Here is a 20,756-nt window from a genome sequence, read left to right as displayed (position 1 = left end):
CTTCCAGAAAAAAAAAAACCCAAAACAACACAGGAAAAATCTTGGTGATCTTGGGGTAGACAAATATTTCTTAGGATTTAAAAAGCATGCACCATAAGAGAAAAAAATGTATAAACTGGACTTTAACAAATTTAAAAACTTTTGCTCTTTGAAACACATTGTTAAGAAAAAAAAAGGTAAGCCACAGAATGAGAGAAAATACTTGCAATACACGTATCTGACAAAGTTCTCGAACCCAGAGTATATCTATCTCTCTGTACATATGTTAGAGTAATAAATAATGAAGATGTGTTTTATAGGTATGGCGATAGACAAACTGACCAAGAAACAGAAAATGTCGCTTCTCAAAAGATTCTTGTATATTTGGAACTCTACATGACAGAGATGGCAAGATAGATCAGTGGGGATCAAACTGATTATCCATAAAAGAAAAGAAAATCTGGATCCCTACTTTGAACCACACATAAAATTTAATTCCAAATGGGCTGAAGATTTAAAAGTCAAGAAGCAAAACTTTCAGAAGAAAACATAAATGCCTTTCTGCCTTGGGGTAGGAAAGGATTTCTTGAGACATACGCAAGAGCTGACCATAAAGAAAAAGACTGATAAATTGGACAACATTGAAATTAAAATTTAAATTCATCACAAGATATCTTAAGTGAGAAGACAAACCACAGAAAGATATAACCGAAAAGGACTAGTAGGCAGATAATAATTTTAAATTATTAAGAAAAAGACAAATAATCCTACAAAACTAAAACAGGCAAAAGACATGAAGAGGTATTTCACAGCAGAGGATCTACTTGACCTCACTGACATCCTAAAAATATAAACCAAGATCACAATGAGGTATCATTTGTATCCATTATCTTTTTTTTGTAAATTTTTATTGGAGTATAGTTAATTTACAGTGTTGTATATCCATTATCTTTTGCTATGTTTAACAACGTAACTCCAAAACTTAGCAACTTAAAAAATCATTTAGTATTTTTCATGATTCTGTGAATTAGGTTGGGCAGTTCTGCTCTGGGCTAGCTTGGCTCTTAAGCTAGGCAGGTCTGAGCTGAGATGCCTTGTTTTGGTCCAGCTAGTCCTCTATGCCCCAGTACGTTAGCCTGGGCTTTTCCCACATGGTGGGCTCTGGGTTCAAAAGAGCAGTAAGAGAAGACAGGACCCAATGTACAAGTGCTTTTCAAGTCTCTCCTTGTGTCACACTTGCTGATGTCCCTTTGGCCAGAGCAAGTCACAAAGCCAAGTACAGAGTCAAGGGATGGAATAAGAGACTCTAGAAGTAAAATCATATTGCAGAGGGGTATGCATACGATGATGAGAAGAATCTATAATCCACTACATCACTCTTTACATGCATTCTTTGGCAAGAATTAGGAAGGACGACAATAGCAGAGTTTGGGAAACAACTTGTAAAGCTGAATACTGGCATACCCTTGTTAGAATTCTATGCCTAGGTACATAGCCAAAAGAACCTCTTGCACATGTGAAGAGCCAATATGTACAATAATATTTTTAGCAACATTGGTCTTAATAGCAAAAGCTATAAACTACTCAAATGTCCACTGTCAGGAGAACAGATAAATAAATTAAGGTACAATGAAATATTACACAGCTGTGAAAATAAATTTTTCATTTACTCATTTAACAAATATTTACTGAGTACATACTATGTGCCAGGCACAGTGTGAGATGCTAGAGACACAGCAGTAAACAGACAAATATTCAAACATATTATCAGATAGTAGTAAGTACTACAAATGAAAAATAAAGAAATTTGGTATGTGTGCATATGTATGTGTCTGTGCACAATATTTAACAGGGTGGATAGAGAAGCTTTATCTGAGAATCTGACATTAGAAAAGGACCATGGAAAAATATGGGTAAGAGCACTGTAGGGAAAGAAAAAAAAAAAGTGCAAAGACTTTGAGGCAGGAGTCTGTCTGGCATGTTCCACTTACCAATAGTTATTAAGGTTACTGATAAATTCAAACACTTAAGTTTCTAAAACTTACAGTTTCATAGATATAGAAATACTATAGATACTCTCTGATTATTTTAAAAAATTAAAGAAAATTCCTCTGCCCCATAGAAGCAGTACTAAAAGCTCCTCTAGGGAATCCCCTGGCAGTCCAGTAGTTCGGACTCCATGTTCTCATTGCCAAGGGCCCAGGTTCGATCCCTGGGTGGGGAACTAAGATCCCACATCCGCATGCCACGTGGTGCGGGGCCCCCCTCAAAAAAAAAAAACAACTAAACATGCAATTATCATACAGCTACCAATCATACTCTGTACTATCTCTGCAACTTCCTATAATTACTTTAAAGTAAAAATTGAAAAATATGTATAAAAAATAATATCTCCTCTAAATAGATCTTAAAAACTTATAAGGAGCAGAAGAATCTTGTATATTCGCTTGATTAAACGCTTTTCAAATGTGGTGACCTGAAAGTTTCTGGAAGGAACCAGACTCAAATGATGAGTTTAGGGCTTCCCTGGTGGCGCAGTGGTTGAGAATCCGCCTGCCGATGCAGGGGACACGGGTTCGTGCCCCGGTCTGGGAAGATCCCACATGCCGTGGAGTGGCTAGGCCCGTGAGCCATGGCCACTGAGCCTGTGCATCCGGAGCCTGTGCTCCGCAACGGGAGAGGCCACAACAGTGAGAGGCCCGCGTACCGCAAAAAAAAAACAAACAATGATGAGGTTAGAAGTAGCTAGTCAGATCAACCAATTCAACCTTACTGGACTTTATTCTCTCCTCATATAGACCAGAGAGTGGCATTTGACAGACCTGACCATTTCTTAAGAGAATTCTTAATAAGCAAAGACTTCCGCATGCTCTAACATATAAAATTTTTAAAAAATGAAAAATCTTGCTCCCCTCTGTCCCTCATCTGTCTAGTACTCTCTAGGTGGAACCACTTTTATGAGTTCTGTGTACCCCATCATTCTTTCTTTAAACACTCCTTAGTGTCCTTTGCCAGCTCTCTTTTACCTGACCTGGGACCTCTCCTCTTCCCTGTTTCCCCCAAGTGACTTATCTAGCTGCACGGTTTAAAATACTAGCTTGAATTTGTATTTTTCGTCCTGACCTCTAGATTGGAACACCTAATAGCAGCACTTAGATGATTCCCAGGCACCTCAAATTCAACACGCGCTTTTTTCTCCCTCCCCAGCCCTCTTCCTGTAACAAACCTGGCCCTCCCAAAACCTTCCCTCTCCCACTACTTGGCACAACCATCCACCAAGTTACTGAATCCAGAGGCACAGCCATCCTTGACTCTTCTCAATTCCTTACACCTCACATCTAATCCAGGACCAATCCTGTTCCAGATATATGTAGTATCCACCCACTGCTCTCCACTTTTTTGCCACCACTCTGGTCCAGGCCATTTTCATCTCTCGCTTGGACTACTCAATGGACTCCTAACGTCTCTCTCCATTTCTACTCTTGTCCCCTTCAATTCATCCTTCACACATGAGCAAGAGTAAACTACTTATAAATCATACTACTCTACTTGTAACTGTAGAATGACTTCCTAATTACACTCAAAATCAAATCCAAACTCATTTTCATGGCCTGCAAAGTTCTACATAACTTGGACCATGAATGTTTCTTATCTCATCTCATGTCACTATATTCTAGGTGTACGATACTAGAGTCTTAAACAAGCATATATCCACATTAAATCTCTCTCAGACCCTTGATTGTTTCCTTCATAACATTTATGACACTGTGCTTATTCTTCCTTTTTTTTTTTTTTGTGGTACGCAGGCCTCTCACTGTTGTGGCCTCTCCCGTTGTGGAGCACAGGCTCCGGATGCGCAGGCTCAGCAGCCATGGCTCATGGGCCCAGCCGCTCCGCGGCATGTGGGATCCTCCCAGACCAGGGCATGAACCCGTGTCCCCTGCATTAGCAGGCGGACTCCCAACCACTGCGCCATCAGGGAAGCCCTTATTCTTTCATTTTTGTATTATTTTTTTCTCTCTGTCAGGCTCCTAACTAAAATATCTATTAGTTTTTGTTCCCCACTGTTTTTCCCAGAACCTGGTAAAAGGCTTAAGACACAAGATGTTTGTTCACTGATTGGATGAATGAACAGATAAATATGACAATAGATATCACTGCAAAATAATCTGCTCATGCAAAGAAAGTAAGTGCTAGAAGACATTGTTAAATATCAAACCCCCAAATTTCAATTATCAAATTCTGTGTTGTGGCTTACACATATAATGTAAACTGTTAATAACACAAAAAGGTTGAGATAATGGCCTACAAGAATGACTCATTTGGTTAAGAATCCCGCATATGTTGTAAAACATTCACGAAATGTGAATATATACATATATATATTTACTGAAACTTCATTAATAATGAGCAAACAATAATCAAGTAAGCAGGAACACAAAGATATGCTTTCGAAAGAGGGCTGGAAAAAGTTCTTAGTAACTGCTCAGTAGGCCATATGATAATGATGACACAACAATCATGGTTAACTATATGCCAGGCACTGTTCTAAATGCTTTACTTAAATCTATTCACTTAACCCTAACAATAAAGGTGTGTACTAACTTCAATATCTAGGAGGAAACTGAGATAATAAGAGGTTAAGTAACTAGACTAGCCCAAGGGTTGCACAGTAGTAGACCTGGAATTTGAACTAAGGCAATCTAAATTCATAGCCTAGGCTCTTAACACTATCTACGTAGTCCTTCCAGGAAAATCTATAAAGACCAAGGTTTTATTAATGAACCTCTAGAACAAGAGAAAACACCACGGTGACCTACTAAGAAGATTTTTTTATTTCTGGAACACTGACAAAACTCTTTAAATTATAGTCAGAGACTAAACAAGTTTTGTGAAATCAATGGAAGCAAAAGGATTCTCACCAAGACAAAAAATAAACTCTTCTACAGTGGCTATTTACCTAGAATGAAATAATTATATTAAAATTACAAACAGCTTGGGAAAATTTTTTATCAGGAGCAAAGAAATTATTATAGTTTCCTCCTATCATTAGCAATGACACTCACTCAGTAGAGACATGTGTTACAAAGATCCTCTGCCTTTTCCACTTGCCAGAAAGAAGACACCTTGATACCTGATAGTAATGAAGCATGAACTCAGAATAACTATTCTGAAGAACAGAACTAACTTTTTTCTATCCTTATTCCATTCCACCACAAATTTTGCCAAGCATAGTTTTTGTTTTCCTAGAATTTACAAGACTGAAAATCAGGTAAAAAGGGAAAAAAATGTACATACACATACAGATCCCTTTAATACATAAGAAAACCATTTTCATGCAAACCAAGAAATACTGCGAAACCAAATAAAGATGCCTGGAGACAACCTTAGCAGAAAGAAAGAACACTTGGGACCTCAGTTCCAGTTCAGGCTCTGGTGCTACCTAAGCCATATGACCTCAGGCAAGCCAATTACTGATTGTTTCTGGGCCCTAATTTTCTCCTCTGTTAGATGAGAAGAATCTAACTCTGTGTTCACAGAGGTTGCTTCTAATTCTAAATATTGCTTTCAATAGGTTTCAGTGAAATAATATAAGTAAGTAAGGCTTTAGTTAACTATATGTAAGTGCCCAAAAGTTCAACTTCCTCTGCACGTGGAAATTCTTAAGTAACAATACCTGATGGCCAAAAAGGATCAAATTTAAACTCCCAAATGCAAAACTAAACTCATTCTGAAGTCACCTACTTATAAACCAAGGTGACTAATACAGTGGATTACAGTTTCAAACTATTCCTGATTAGCTTTTATTGCGTTCAAAAGGAGGGCAAAGATCATCTCAGAAAAGTGTGTGACAAATTTCAGATAAATAACACACTTAATATAAAACATCAAATTTTGAAATGATGCAAAGTAACAGTATTCTGCACTGATATATTTCCTGCTTTCAGAGTAAAATGACAATATCACCATATTTTCATTTACATAGTGATTTCACATTTACTATCTCCCTTCATCGCTGTAAAAATCCTATGAAGTGAGCAGTACTTTAATCAACACAATTCAGATCAGCTCAGAAAGTTAGGTAACTTGCCAACCTATGCTCAATAAGTGTTGGAGCCAAGATTCCAATCTAGGTCTTCTGATTTAAAGTTTAATGATGTTTGCAATCCTAAAAACTGGTAATTCAAGCCAAAGGCAGGAAGAAGTTGGAAAGTGAGAAAGTTTGGATAATCAGTCCCTGGATAACTGGACTGAACAAAAAGAATATAAGACCAGGTGTGGCAGTTATAAAGTAAAAAAGCAAATTTACCAGCTGTTAAAAATAGTAACATCTAATTTATATAATTCCACATTTCAAAAATTTTTTGCCTCGCTTCAAAGACAAGTGTGAAAAAAATTTCTAACTCAAAAATAAGAACAATATGTAAATAAACAACAAATTGATTAAACTAGCTCTAAAGCATTAAATTGCTAAAAGGTATTAAAACATTTACTGAAGTATTTCAGAAACTTGGTTATTCTGGACTGTGAATCAAGGAATTAAACTATATTAATCAAGTAGGATATATTCCTCAAAGGAAAAAAAAATGCTCCAGTGTTTTAAAATAATACAGGCAAATAAGTAAAATATAAAAGATTTCTACTGTAGAGTCATTTCACACGTACACAAATTGGCCACATTTGTCACATTTGTCTGGGTACCACCACCTCTTCCAAAGGTCAATAAAAAAATAATCTATAATGCATAAAATGTTGCCTAGTAAATAGCAGTTTCTTACTATCATCATTTATGCTAAGAATACACAACGAAAATCAGGGCTAATGATAATACAATTAATAGGTAGTAGCAGAACATTAAATTCTCTATCATTACAACATTAGAAATACTTGTACGAACTTCTCCAAAGGATCAGTACAATCTGTCTACAGAATTTCTGACAAGCCCCAAAGGAGAACTGAAAGACATTAAAGTTAGGAAAAGGAGCTATGTTATCAAGACAGGTAAACAGTGCCAGAGCCTATATGAGAGTTTTGCATGAATTTGCAGGAAAACAAAAGACAACAGTGCAAAACTTACTGGAGGTCACAAATAATCTTAAGCAGCGTGACACAGGGTCACATACGGCTTACTGAAAGTTTAGAGATTAAGCTAACCTTCATGTTTTATTGCAAATACCTCCACTGTAAAGAAATTCAGGGGGTCAGGGATTTGGAAAAGGCAGAGAACGCTATTCTTCATGAAAGTAGTGGGAAATAACGTGAAGGTCCTCTGCAAGAGATCTACGGAGGGAAGGCCCCATTCCCTTGGCCACCAACGCTTTAGAAGGCACTTGCACGTCTGAATTTTGTTTAGAAATGGTTACAAAACAGAATCATGTGCTAGTGGTTGGCGGGGTGGGGGGGGCAAGAAACCAACGGACAAATGCTGAGAAACAGCTTGGTCATCAGCAAGGAAGACCTTCCTCGTTTACTCTAAGGTCCTAGACACGCAGAGAGGAAGAGGAGATGGGTACTCTACAGAAGCTCAGAACGGCTTCCAAGTTCGCCTTGATGAGAGGGAATGGTTGGGAGTCCAGTACGGGTGGCCAACCACGGGGAGGTGTCCCAAATATCTACTGCCAGACTGAGACAGTCAGCAGCGCTCTAAAGCACTGCTTGAAGTCAAAATCACGGTGCCCTAGATCTGCACCGTCTAAGTGCAGAAGAAGCCAAGCTCTGAGGATAGCCTCAGGCGTCCGTCCCCAATTCCCCGCTCTCGCTTACCTACCCGCTCTGACTCCGGCTTCTCCGGATCTCCTGATCTCGGATCCTGGAAGCGGCTCACGACTGACTCTCACACCCGCCGCAGGGCTCCGGCCAACCGGAACTAGCTTACGTCACTTCCGGTCCGTTTCCCCTCCGGGAGACCGCCTCCAGAAGAAAAACGTTCCCCCCTCCTTTCGACCCCCTCAGCTGACAGTCGCGGGATTTCAGTTCGAGTGTGGGTTAGGGACTTGTGGGCGGGGCGAGAGGAAGAATGACTGTTCTCTTCGCGGTTCTTGATCCGGAACTTGTTGTCAAGGAACCCCGGAAGGGGTAACTCGCGCGAGAAAAGAGTCTGTTACCCAGAAGTGAGGAACGCAAAGCCGCAGCTGAGTTGGAGGAGAGGTTTTCTAGGTAGGTCAGCCTCTCACAGGTAGGGGGATGTTCTTCATTTTGTCTCCAATTGGAATGTTTCTTCCTATCTAATTTTATAACCACCCCCTTACCCTTTCATCTTCTTCGTAAACTGTCTTCCGCCCAGTGGCCGCCGGAGCCACTGTTCCGGTTCGGCCAGTCGTCTTTTGGAAGAAAGGACCAAGCTGCTGGGGAGGGGAAGGACCCAGAATTTCTAGTTCCCAGGCAACGCCTCCATTGAGGCAGCATTGATGGATTCGTTCCGAATGTGAGAAAATACCGAGCAGGCCTCACACTCTGCTGAGTATTTATTGAGTACCCACAGCGTAGCAAGTTGTTGAGTCCTACGAGGAAAGAAAAGGCCTCCAAGAATATGATCGAAAAATTGCCTCCTTGTGTCACACAGACATAATGTCTAAAGGAGTATTTAATACGTTAACAATCCCAGGCACTGTACTAGACGTTGAGAATTATGCTCTACAGTGGTTATGTGTTATTGTTACAGCGGCTCTGGAAAGTAAATAATTAAGACTGACTGGGGGGTGGTAAAGACTTAAGAGACAGGTTTGGTTTGAACTACACCTTCATGGGTGAAGAGGATTTTTTGTGTGTTTAATTGGAGAAAATTATTTCAGGGAGAGATTGCTGCTTGAAAATACCTAGTCATTTGGTGTGGCTGAATAGTACACTGTGTAGCAGGAGAGGAGGATAAAGTAGGTTGAAACCAAATTGCGTAGTTCTTTGAATTCCTGCAAAGGGATTTATGTTTTATTGTTACCCCACCGAACTTGGGTCCACTCACCCAACGGGTAGCAAACGGGTACCCAAAGGGTACTAACACCGGGTTGTGGTGAAAGAAAGCACAGTCTTTATTGCAGGGCCCCAAGCAAGGGAGTGGGAGACAAGCTTCAAATCCACTCCAACTTGGTGTTTGAGGTAGGGGTTTTTTTAAAGGGGAAGAACAAAGAGGCTGGAATTAATCATCTTGTAACATTTCTTTGACTTTCCTTAATTGTAGTTTCAGGAGTCAGGATGTCTCTGGTTTATGATTCTCTGGCCAGGTGGTCTATGGCTCGAGGTCTGTTAGCTCATCTTGCCCTGGAGAAACAACCTGAGTGGTAGATGATATCTACAACAGCAGTTTTAGTGTATTGACAGTGTTATTGACAACAATTTTAGTCATCAACTCTGGTTGGTTAGTATTCAGTTAGTGCAGGGTTGAGGTCACCGCGGACAAGAAAAGGGATAAAGTTTTGGTTAGAGAGATTAATCATAAACTCGGTAAGGGACTCAGTTTTAGGGGGACTTGGTTTCCTTATTCCTTAGGCTTTTATCCAGTGATTTTCGAGCAGAGAAATTACAGGATCAGATTTGTGCTTTAGAAGTACAATTAATTATAACGGCAGATGGACTAGGATGAACTAGGGCACAAGTGAACCAAATATGGAAAGATTACAGGAAGTTTGAGAGGGAAGGGAAGATACTGAGTTCAGTGTAGGACACAGTTTAGACCACTTCATAGACATCTAAGTGGTAAAATCTAGCAGAAGTTGGAAGTTCAAGTGTGGTGCCCAGGGAGACGCTCTAGGAATCCTCAGCATTTGTTAATTCAGGAATGAGTGAGATTCTTCATTTCACAAACTATTTATTGTCTGTCTCCTCCTACTAGATTGTTCAGTGCTCTTCTCCAGGGTCCAGAACTGTGCACAATAGGCCCTCAGTAAATATTGCTTGATTAATTGATTGAATGGAAAGAGAGTATATAAACCAGCACTGTCCAATAGAACTTTCTGCAGTCATGGAAATGTTCCATATCTCGCTAACTCATAGAGTGGCAGCTAGCCACTTTTAAGCTGTTGAGCTATTGAGCACTTGAAATATTGTTAAATGTAACTGAAGAACTGAATTTTCATTTAGTTTTAATTTAAGTTTAAATGACTACGTTTGGCTAATGGTTGCTGTATAGGACAACGTAGGTACAGACTGAAAAGAGGCCCAAATGTGTAAGCTTGGATAATACATACAGCAGGAGACAACAGAGGACATACAACCAGAAAAAGAGACTGGAAAAAAGGTATCAGAAAGATAGGATGATACTAGGGTGAACGTTGGATTAAAGAATTCAAGGGAAGAAAGCTTAAAGAAAAGTTGTCAGTGAGTGGTGCAGAAAACTCAAGATGAGGCCTAAAAAGAGGCAGCTGCGTTTGGCAATTAACTGGTGTCTGATTCCTTAGCAGTTTCAGTTGAGTGGGGAAGGGAGACAGGTAACTGAAGAAGTTTAGAGATGAAGGGAAGAGGAAAAGTGAGGCAATGGTTTAAGGGTCAAAGAGGGAGGATTTTTAGGTTGGAAAAGGCCAAGGAACGGTAGCCAGTGGAACAGGATAAATGGGGGTAGCATGCCTCAGAAGGTAATGGAATCATGAGCATTGGTGAAAGAGGTTTAATCTGGCTGAGAAATTAGAAGGCACCAAGAGGAGGGTTTTATAGGACATGTTCTTTTGGCAGTGCCGTCATTGCCCAGGATTGTCTATGAGACTAAGATAGTTATTTTTACCTTAGTCTCAAGCACTGGGTTTATTGATACATGTTTATAATAGATATGCAGAAAAGGGGACAGGCTGAAACACTTTTTACAGGAGTTAGATGTTGATCTGATCAGGCTGATAGGAGATTAGAACATCGTAAAGAATAGAGATGCTAGTATTAATTTCAACATTTTAGAATTAGAGACCTCATAAGATATGGGACAGAAGTGATAAACAAGCTTGGTTATTTCTGGAACTTTTTCTGCTTTCTGTTTATGATGACTCTTACTGGTATATCTGTTTTTAAATAAAGCTGAGAAAATGCGAAACTTTCCATCATGACCTTTTAGACGAGTATGTTCAACATATACTCATGTGTAGTTCCTTTCTCCAGATAGTACCTGAGTCTGGTATGTGGGATATTTGGTTATTTTGCAACCTAGAAATTGGTGCAGAGAATCCTTCTAATTCTTGACATAGAAGTTTGTGTGTGTGTGTGTGTGTGTGTGTGTGTGTATGTATTTATATATATATATAAAATTGAATATTTGTTCTATTTGTAGTCTGGTTGTTAGATTATCAGAGAGAAGTCCTGCTGATATGTAAGCATCATGTAGTAACTAAATGATAGATGCATTATGAGATGATGTGGGTTCTAGTAAGAATTAAATTTTATTTTCTTTTTTTGTGGCTGCAAAGGCGTCTAGAGCCTTAAAGTACCATGTCAGTACAGCCCTGTCACCATTTTAGGCACACCAGTGAAAGAGGACTGAAACTAGGTGCTGATGACTTAACCATTTATGATGGTCATTCCTTGTCATTCTCCTTTTATCCCTAAATGCTTGTTTCCTCAAGGTTCTGTTTAGCCATTTCTTCCCTCGATATACTTGACCCAGTGGCCTTACCCACTTTCATCACTTCAGTAATCTCAGTTATATATTAATTTCTTTTAAATATGTATTTCTAGCCTAAGCTTATCTTCTGACCTCTTAAATGATATATCTTTTTTTTTTTTTCCTGGACATCTCAACCAGGATGTCTTTTGGTCAAACCAGACGTAATATATCTAAAACTGATTTTAGTATCTTTTACTTTCAAACCTTCTCTTTCACCAGAATCCCTTCATCAGTAAATAGTATACTTGCAATCTCCATTTGTTCAAATCTAGGTGTCATTCTAAACTTCTCCCTTTCTTTTATCATCAGACTTCCAGTGAGTCACCAAATCATACAGGTGTGCCTCAGCCACTTCTTTCCTTTCCCATTGTCACTACTCTTCTCTGAGTGACTGTCATCTCATCTAGACTACTGGGAAAGGCAACAGAGTAGTGTTAAGAACACAGGCTCTGGAGTCAGGCTACCATTTACTAGCTTTGTGAACTTGGGTGAGCTACTTATATTCTCTGTACCCCAATTTTCACATCTGAAAAAATGGGGATAATCTGTATTTACCTTAAAGGACTGTTGGGAACATTGAAGGAGACAATTCATGTAGAGTGTCAATACCTAATGTACACCTAATATAAAACCTAATTTAGCAATTATTAACTGTTACTATGATTACATTATAGCAGCCTCCTGATCAATCCCCTGTATCTGTTCTTACCAGCTTCTAATTCATTCTTTATACTGAAGTCCCAGGTGATCTCTTAGAAAACAAAAATCATTTCCCTGCAGCAGCTTCTCATTGTCCTTAAGGTAAATTCCAAACCATCTAACATGGCTTACAAGGCCTTCTGTGATCTGCCCTTCTTTCTCACTTTGTTCTCTGCAGCTCTTTCTCTCCACCTTCCAGCAGTCTGGACTGCTTTCAGGTCATTTTACATATCGTATTTCTCTCCTCTGGCCTGCCCACTTGGTGTTCTTTCTGCCTGAAATGATCTTCCATCCTTCTATCTTCTTACTGATCCTTTGTTGCATTTTAAATATTTCTTTGACGAGGCCTTCCCTGACCTCCTACACTGAGCTAAAGCACTTTATGTACTCCCCAACACCTTTTTTTAAAAAAATATTTATGTATGTATTTATTTATTTATGGCTGTGTCAGGTCTTAGTTGCGGCACGTGGGATCTTTCATTGCGGTGCGCAGGTTCTTCGTTGCGGCATATGGGCTTCTCTGTAGTTGTTATGCACGGGATCTCTAGTTGTGGCACGAGGGCTCAGTAGTTGCGGCTCACAGGCTCTCTAGTTATAGTATGTGGGCTCCAGAGCACGTAAGGTCTGTAGTTGCGGCACGTGGGCTCAGTAGTTGCAGCACGCAGGCTTAGTTGCCCCGCAGCATGTGGGATCTTAGTTCCCCAACCAAGTATCGAACCTGTGTCCCCTGCATTAGAAGGCAGACTCTTTTTTTTGTTTGTTTTTTTGTTTTTTGGCTGCGTTGGGTCTTCGTTGCTGCACGCCAGCTTTCTCTAGTTGTGGTGAGCAGGGGCTCCTCTCCGTTGCAGTGCGCAGGCTTCTCATTGTGGTGGCTTCTCTTGTTGTGGAGCACGGGCTCTAGGTGCATGGGCTTCAGTGGTTGTGGTGCGTGGGCTCAGGAGTTGTGGCTCAAGGGCTCTAGAGCACAGGCTCAGTAGTTGTGGCACACGGGTGTAGTTGCTCCTTGGCATGTAGGATCTTCCCAGACCAGGGATCGAACCCATGTCCCCTGCATTGGCAGGCAGATTCCTAACCACTGCACCACCAGGGAAGTCCTGGAAGGCAGATTCTTAACCACTGGACCACCAAGGAAGTTCTCCCTAATGCCTTTTCATAACATTTACCAGCCATGTAATTATTTGTCTTCTCCTCCACTCATCTCTGAACAACTGGCAGTGGCCTGTATTGTTCACTGTATTCCTAGTCTCACAAGGTATGTGTCTGGTACATAGGAAGTCAGCAAACATTTGGGTTTTTTTTAACTTCTCTTTGCCTCAGTTTCCTCATTTTCAATATATAGAATTAATGCTAACTTCTTACAGTTATGTGGATCAAATGACACAATACATTCAAAGTACCACTGAAGCTTTGAGCTATGACAACATGAAGTTTTCTTAAAATAAAATGAAAGAAATTCAAAATTAGGACTGAGTCATCTCTAAACCACTACCAGAACATAAGCTCCATGAGAGAAGGGACTTTTTCTCCTTTGTGTGCTCCTGTATTCCCCCAGATCCTAGAGCAGAACCAGTTAATATTTGTGGGAGGAAGGAGGCAATATATCATAAAAATAAAAGAATTAAGAAAGCAGATGAGCTTAATGACACACTTCTGACTATAATTCAGATAACCTATTTCTGTAGCTACACTCGGGACTTTCCATCACGTTATAATGTTCCATTTCCAAACTCAAAACCCCAGACATCTCTCTCTAACCACAGCCATCTGCCTTTCCAGCTTACTTCCATCATACCTTTTCTTAATAGCATGTGCATATCCTCTGTCACCTTCCTGTCCTTAAATCATTTTATAAGAATGTGGATTTCATGGCTTATCATTTCAAACATTCTTGCCTTCACCCTAAATTCCCTTATGCCCCTTATCTTGGTGCTTACTCTTAGTAGAATTCAAACTTGGATAAATCCAACTATCTGTCGTAGATGGGTAGGATGAAGGAAGAATATAGGTACAGCAGATTTAGTTTATATGTTTGGAGGCAGAGGTTATGTGGTTTTAGTCTTCTGGCTTCTATTTTCTCTGTGAAGTATGAAGTCATCTCTTCTATATTTTTACCTATACTCAGGCTGCTAAGTACTGCTGGAGAAGATCATAACTGGTAGGTATGGTACCGTTATAAAATCATTACTAATCCTAACCATGTTTTCAATGTTCCTCTGCAATCCTGCTGTGTTTTGCTGTAACTTTTATTTCAGTCTTCCTCTTCTCAACTTTGACTTTTGTACAAAATAACTCCAAGAAACAATTTCCTGCTTCCAAATCCACAGCCCTACCTGCATCTAAACCTGTCACATTGGGAAAGGTGTCCCTTCTTTCCAAGACCAAATCTCTTCACAGGGACTTAGGTGCCTCCCACCTACTGCTTTGTATTATTAATTATTCTTTCCCTATCTTGAGCATCTACCTACCTTTTCTCTGGGTCCATCCATTAACATATAAATATGTTCAACATTTGTATATACTCATCTTTCCATCCTAAGAGGGAAAAAAAAAAACCTTTCCTTTTTCTTCACAGCCCCTTGTATCTGTTGCTTTTTCTTTCTGCTTTGCTTTCACTTTGTTTCTCTTTCTTGACCCCGCCTCAAACTACCTTCTGCCCCACAACTACCCCACATTAGTTTTTTCCCAAAACTAATGGACTGTCTCAGAGTGCTCTCAGCTTCTGGAAATATGTTCCTCACCACATTGTCCTGGTATTCCTGCCTCTGTATCTGTAAAAGTTGGCCATTTAAGAAGGCAGCTCCAGGGACTTCCCTGGTGGTGCAGTGGTTAAGAATCCGCCTGCCAATGCAGGGGACACGGGTTTGAGCCCTGGTCGGGGAAGATCCCACACGCCGCGGAGCACCTAAGCCCGTGCACCACAGCTACTGAGCCTGCGCTCTAGAGCCCACGAGCCACAACTACTGAGCCCGTGTGCTACAACTGCTGAAGCCCACGCACATAGAGCCCATGCTCCACAACATAGAGGAGCCACCGCAATGAGAAGCCTATGCACCACAGTGAAGAGTAGCCCCCTACTTGCGCAACTAGAGGAAGCCCGTGCGCAGCAACAAAGACCCAACCCAGCCAAAAATAAATAAATTTTAAAAAAGAAAGAAAGAAAGAAAATAACAAGTGTTAGTGAGGATATGGAGAAATTGAACCATTTAAAAAAAAAAAAGGTAGCTCCAGACAGGATCCAACTAGAGAAGGAGATGCATGAACTACTATAAAATGCAGAGATTTTTTGGTAGGTGTTCAGAAAGTAACTGAATAGTAAAGGATTCTGATGGACTCCAAGGAAGTGGAGATACAGGTTTTATAACATTAAGTAGCAATTTCAGGGAAATTAGTTTTGTTCTGGGGAGGGCAGGGTTTGAATTTGACATTGCAAATGTGGGGACATTGGGTTGTTTCACTTTTTTATTAACTGTACGTTTGACTTAGAAAAGCAAGATACATAGTATAGCAGTGTAATGTGTTAAATTATATTTTTATAGTTTGGAGACAAAAGAATTTATAGTCATTTTCTTTTCCTTCAGATATTAAGTGTACTCCATCATTCTCTAACAATTACTGAAGGTCTGTTAGCCCAATTTATCTCATAATCCTCCCAATCCTTCTTTGAGATCTGGAGACAGCCATGACTTATATGAAGATCTGTTTGCAAAGGCATTGGTTTTTTTGTTTCTGAATTAGAGACTTCAGTCATAAGGCACTAGAGAAGCGCTCTCAACCCTACCAGGCCCAACACACAGTTTTTAAAAAAATAAAGTCACTTGCAACGAATGTAAAATGATATAGCCATTTTAGATAATAGTTTGGCAGGTCCTCAAAGTTACAGAGTTGCTGTATGACCCAGCAGTGAGACTTCTAGGTATAAGCCCAAGACAAGTGAAAACAGATGTCCACACAAAAACTTGTATTTATAGCAGCATTATTAATAGTAGCCAAAAGGTAGAAACAACCCAGATGTCCATCAACTGATGAACAGATAAATAATATGTGGTATACCCATACAATGGAATATTATTCATCAGTAAAAAAAGGAATGAAGGGGCTTCCTTGGTGGCGCAGTGGTTGAGAATCTGCCTGCCAATGCAGGGGACACGGGTTCGAGCCCTGGTCTGGGAGGATCCCACATGCTGCAGAGCAACTGGGCCCGTGAGCCACAACTACTGAGGCTGCACGTCTGGAGCCTGTGCTCCGCAACGAGAGGCCGCGACAGTGAGAGGCCCGCGCACCGCGATGAAGAGTGGCCCCCACTTGCCGCAACTAGAGGAAGCCCTCGCGCAGAAACGAAGACCCAACACAGCCAAAAACAAATAAATAAATTAAAAAAAAAAAAGGAATGAAGTATTGATACATGCTACAGTGTGGATGAACCTTGAAAATATCATGCTGGATGATAGAAGCCTGAAACAAAAGGCCACATATTGTATGGTTTGATTTATATGAATGTCCAGAATAGGCAAATCCATAAAGACAAAGTAGATTAGTGGTTACCAGAGACTGGGTGAGGGAGAAATGGGAAGGGACTACTAATGGGTGTAGGGGTTTCTTTTTGGGGCAGTGAAAATGTTGTGGAATTAGATAGTGGTGATGGTTGTACAACATTGTAGATATATTAAAAAACACTGAATTGTATGCTAAAAAGGTGAATTTTGTAGTATGTGAATTACATCTCAAAAAGTTTGATTCCCTATATTCTCATTTTAAAATATTTGATAACATTGCATACTTTGCCTACCATATAATTTCAAAAACATTAATATGTTCTAATTTTAACAAAAAAGAGAATAAAAAAGAACTTTATGGTAAAATATGTATTTCCAGGACTGCCATCTATGCCACACAGATTATGCACTGTACAATTCCAAGGGCACCACTTGTAAGTTCTACAAACATGATGGCCCCATGTATTTCAATGTATAAATGCTTAGATACTATTTATTCCACTAGAAGAAACTGATGACTGTTTGTGCCTATACACTGAAGCATCATGAATCCAACAGTCTCAAATGTAGACTGATATAAGTGCTTTATTGATGATTCAAATACCATGAACAGCTTTGCTGGGGTAATAGGAATTTCTAACATAATAAGGATAAAGGATTATCTTCCTTTGATTTACATGATAGTTATACTACTGGTAAATTGAGTGTTAAAACTATGCAAAAAATACTTTGTGTTCGTATGCAAAATGAAATTGGGTTCTACTCTCAGACATTAATAGTTTTTCATCTACAGTAATGTCCAGTGGGACAAATCTTCACGTGTAAGGCTTTTAGCATTCCATGCCAAGGTCTAGTAAATGTCAGCAGCGCACCTCACTCCAGGCCCGTTGTTGTGACAACCAGGAACTTCTCTGAGGGGTTGGTACCATCCCCATTAAGAATTAATGCAGTACGAAGACACAAGTAAATAAGCACTCACTATATTCCAGAAAGAGTGAGTTAATCTTGGTTTCTCTAGATCCTTTAGGCATCTTGGTAAAACAGAACATTTCCTTTCTCCACAAGACTTAGCAAAAATTGAGGAACGGAGCTTTGTTGTATCCAAGAAAGAGATGTACTCCTCACATTGAGATTCAAAATGACCTAAACTGCTTCACCTGTATTGAACCTTTTCTAGTACGCAGGGGAGAAAAAATAGTACATGCCTAAGATCCAAAACATATTTTGCCTTTTTTCTGGATGAATTAAAATATTGCTGCTTATATACTGTCAGGATGTTTTATCTGATAAGCCTGTAACTTTCCACTGCTAGATAGTGACAACTTTCTTTTCCTTTCAGATGCTCTCCAAACCCTTGGTTATGGAATATTTGACTAATCCTGGTGCACTCAGCATGGCTGCCGGCATTGCTTGTGGCATGTGCCTGGGCTGGAGACTCCGAGAACGCTTTAGAATGATCCCCAAGAGCTCGGTGAGCGAGACAGACACTGACACCAGAACAGAAGCAAGCATCTTAGGAGAGGGTGGGGAGTACAAAATGATCCTTGTGGTTCGAAGTGACTTAAAGATGGGAAAAGGGAAAGTGGCTGCCCAGTGCTCTCATGCTGCTGTTTCTGCCTACAAGCAAATTCGAAGGAGAAACCCTGAATTACTCAAACAATGGGAAAACTGTGGCCAGCCCAAAGTGGTGGTCAGAGCTCCTGATGAAAAAACTCTAGTTGAATTATTGACCCATGCAGAAATCCTGGGACTGACTGTAAGTTTAATCGAAGATGCAGGACGTACTCAGATTGCACCAGGCTCTCGAACTGTTCTAGGAATTGGGCCAGGACCAGTAGACCTAATTGATAAGGTCACTGGCCACCTAAAACTTTACTAGGTGGAATATTGTATGATGATGGTCATCCCACCACCACAAGGGTTTGAAACTGTCAAATTCTAACAATAAAAGCTGAGTTTCTTCCCCCAACTTATGTATTCTTGAGATGAAAATCCATTCCTGTGTTCTTCTATCATGTACTTGGCCTGGTTACACAGTTATCTTGGGCTGAAAAAAAAAAAAAAGTTTGGTTAATAAATAGTCCTGGTGGTTCAAGAGATGGGTGCTGAAACAAGAAATATTTAAGATGAGAGGCAAAGGTCACAATAAAATTGATTACGAGGTGGGAAACAGCATTTCCTATGTGTGGTTTGGTCCCTTTGTGTGTTAATAGCTCTTCTATTACCCACCTTGGAGGATCAGGGGTCAGGGGTACTACCATTAGGTGCAAACTGTAGTTTGTTTTTCCTGCCTTCAGTTTTTGTATGACTGCCTATATTATTAATAGATCATGGGTTTAAAATCTAACTTTGTCTTAAAGCTGAGGTTTTATAGCACTGATATAACCCACCCGTGCTGTGTTTCATGTTCACTCCCTAACCCACACTGGCTGAAGTTTCTCAGCAGTGGTCCTACATCTCCTTAGTTCCCCCCTTTCCTAACAATGAAGGCATTGAAACTTGCGAAGTGACTTGTATGGACCTTGAAGGTGATAATGGGCCCACGTAAGAATTTATGGTAATTGTAAAGTGAATGTAGCTTAGCCCAACATCCCACTATTTCTTTACCTAGAACTTAAGAACTGGACAATTATTTAAGGGCACCTTATTTCCCTTTTGATCGTTATACACTTAGCATGACATAATTCCAATAATTACGTTATACCAGCTGCCCAGAATATGAAGGTTCCAGCTCCCAAGAACCACATAGCTTCCTGACTGCTTTTTTGCAAAAAGGGATCCTGACAGGATTTCTAATTTCAGTATATCCCTAAGAACTATGATGATGTCAGGGAGAATTTTGGTAACAGGCACATGTTAAGTGACTGCAGCTCTCCATGGTTAACTTCAGCAATTAGCATTAGTTAGCAGTTAACTTCAACATAGGCAGTAATATAGCACAACCGCAAGCTCCAAGGTCAGTGGAGTCTGGGCAGAACACTAAAGACTACTGCAGCCAGTCTTAAAGGTTCTATTTTGTCAGTTTTATAGTTTACACTGGCATCTGACAGCACAGAAGAAATTGCAACTGTGAAGGATGCTACAATAGCAACTGTTTCTAAATAGAATGTTTATACTGGATTGGAAAGTGATGCAACAGCATGTAACTGAGTTGAAAAGAACCCAATCCTAAATGTATGATTCTGGCTTCGGTAATTTCTGAGGCTTGCCTCAGAGACTGATGGTTCTAGGTTCAAAAGTGCATTCCCAACAGGATGGTCTGCCGTGGCTGATATATTATTTTAATAAATCATGGCATATCTACTAGGATGAATAGTACACAAATTCTGGTAGTTATGGAAACATCATGTTTGTTTTCTAGCTCACCTGTACTTTCATATTTATTTTATAGGGTTCATAATCTTATGGTTCACAAAGTATACTCTGCAGAGCCCTTGGGGTCTCTAAGACACTTGCAGGGGGTCAAAACAATTTTCCTAATACTAAGACATTCTTTTCCTTTTCCACTGTTTTGACATTGGCAGTGATGATAAAAAAGCAATGGTGGGTAATACTGCTGGCACCTTTCACAAATCAAGGCAGGGGCACCTACTTGTACCAGTTGTCATTGTAGTTTTCACTGCCCTACACTTAGTTTAAAAAATTTCACTTCATGTCCTTGAAGAAGCAGTAAAAAATTATTAAATTTGATCCTTGACTGTTTTTATATTTTATGTAACATCAAACGCTTCTGGTGCACACTGAAGTGTGACTGTCATCTTGAGGAAAAACACTTGTGGCTGAGTCCTGAGCTGAACTAGCTGCTTTTGTCATCAAACATTTTTACTTGCAAGAACTGACAAAATCTAGTTAACCAGACCTGGATGTTTGGCAGATATAACTACAAAAAGAGTCCACATTTCAACTAACCACAAGTATCTGGAAAAGCTATTAAAATACTCCTTCCTTTCCTTATTAAATATCTGTATGAGGCCAGATTTTCTTCATATACTTCAAAACATAACAGA

General features: G+C 39.9%; 3 protein-coding genes across 9 annotated transcripts in view; 1 reads left to right on the top strand and 2 right to left on the bottom strand.

Annotated features, from left to right (window-relative positions):
• The window catches only part of VMP1 (vacuole membrane protein 1), a 131,086-nt gene extending 123,230 nt beyond the window's left edge, over positions 1-7,856 (bottom strand). The window contains exon 1 of one of the 4 annotated variants that reach the window (XM_027087258.1): positions 7,748-7,856. The gene's annotated coding sequence lies outside the window, so the exon portion shown is untranslated. Of the gene's footprint in view, positions 1-6,877; positions 6,931-7,743 lie in introns of those variants that run through there. The other 3 variants (XM_027087254.1, XM_027087255.1, XM_027087257.1) reach the window with 3 other exon arrangements.
• A 55-nt stretch (positions 7,857-7,911) lies between these two features.
• Positions 7,912-18,731, top strand: PTRH2 (peptidyl-tRNA hydrolase 2). Of its 3 annotated transcripts, none has more exons than XM_027087259.1 (2): positions 7,912-8,136; positions 18,089-18,731. In XM_027087259.1, exon 2 carries the CDS (start codon positions 18,089-18,091, stop codon positions 18,626-18,628), a length of 540 nt encoding a protein of 179 aa, XP_026943060.1. In that variant the 5' UTR covers positions 7,912-8,136; the 3' UTR covers positions 18,629-18,731. The 3 variants fall into 3 exon arrangements, with proteins under 3 accessions (XP_026943060.1, XP_026943061.1, XP_026943062.1); XM_027087260.1 differs by having other exon boundaries at positions 8,036-8,155; XM_027087261.1 differs by lacking the exon at positions 7,912-8,136 and adding an exon at positions 13,378-14,411.
• The window catches only part of CLTC (clathrin heavy chain), a 65,944-nt gene continuing 63,679 nt past the window's right edge, over positions 18,492-20,756 (bottom strand). For both annotated transcript variants that reach the window (XM_027087245.1, XM_027087246.1), the window contains one exon: positions 18,492-18,796. In XM_027087245.1, coding sequence (XP_026943046.1) covers positions 18,762-18,796 — 35 coding nt within the window. In that variant the 3' untranslated portion in view covers positions 18,492-18,761. The remainder of the gene's footprint in view (positions 18,797-20,756) is intronic.

The sequence above is a fragment of the Aethalodelphis obliquidens genome, unplaced genomic scaffold (assembly GCF_003676395.1).
Source record: "Aethalodelphis obliquidens isolate GAN/ISIS:26980383/991018 unplaced genomic scaffold, ASM367639v1 scaffold58, whole genome shotgun sequence".
Classification (NCBI taxonomy): domain Eukaryota; kingdom Metazoa; phylum Chordata; class Mammalia; order Artiodactyla; family Delphinidae; genus Aethalodelphis; species Aethalodelphis obliquidens.
This window is presented reverse-complemented; position numbering and strand designations above follow the sequence as displayed.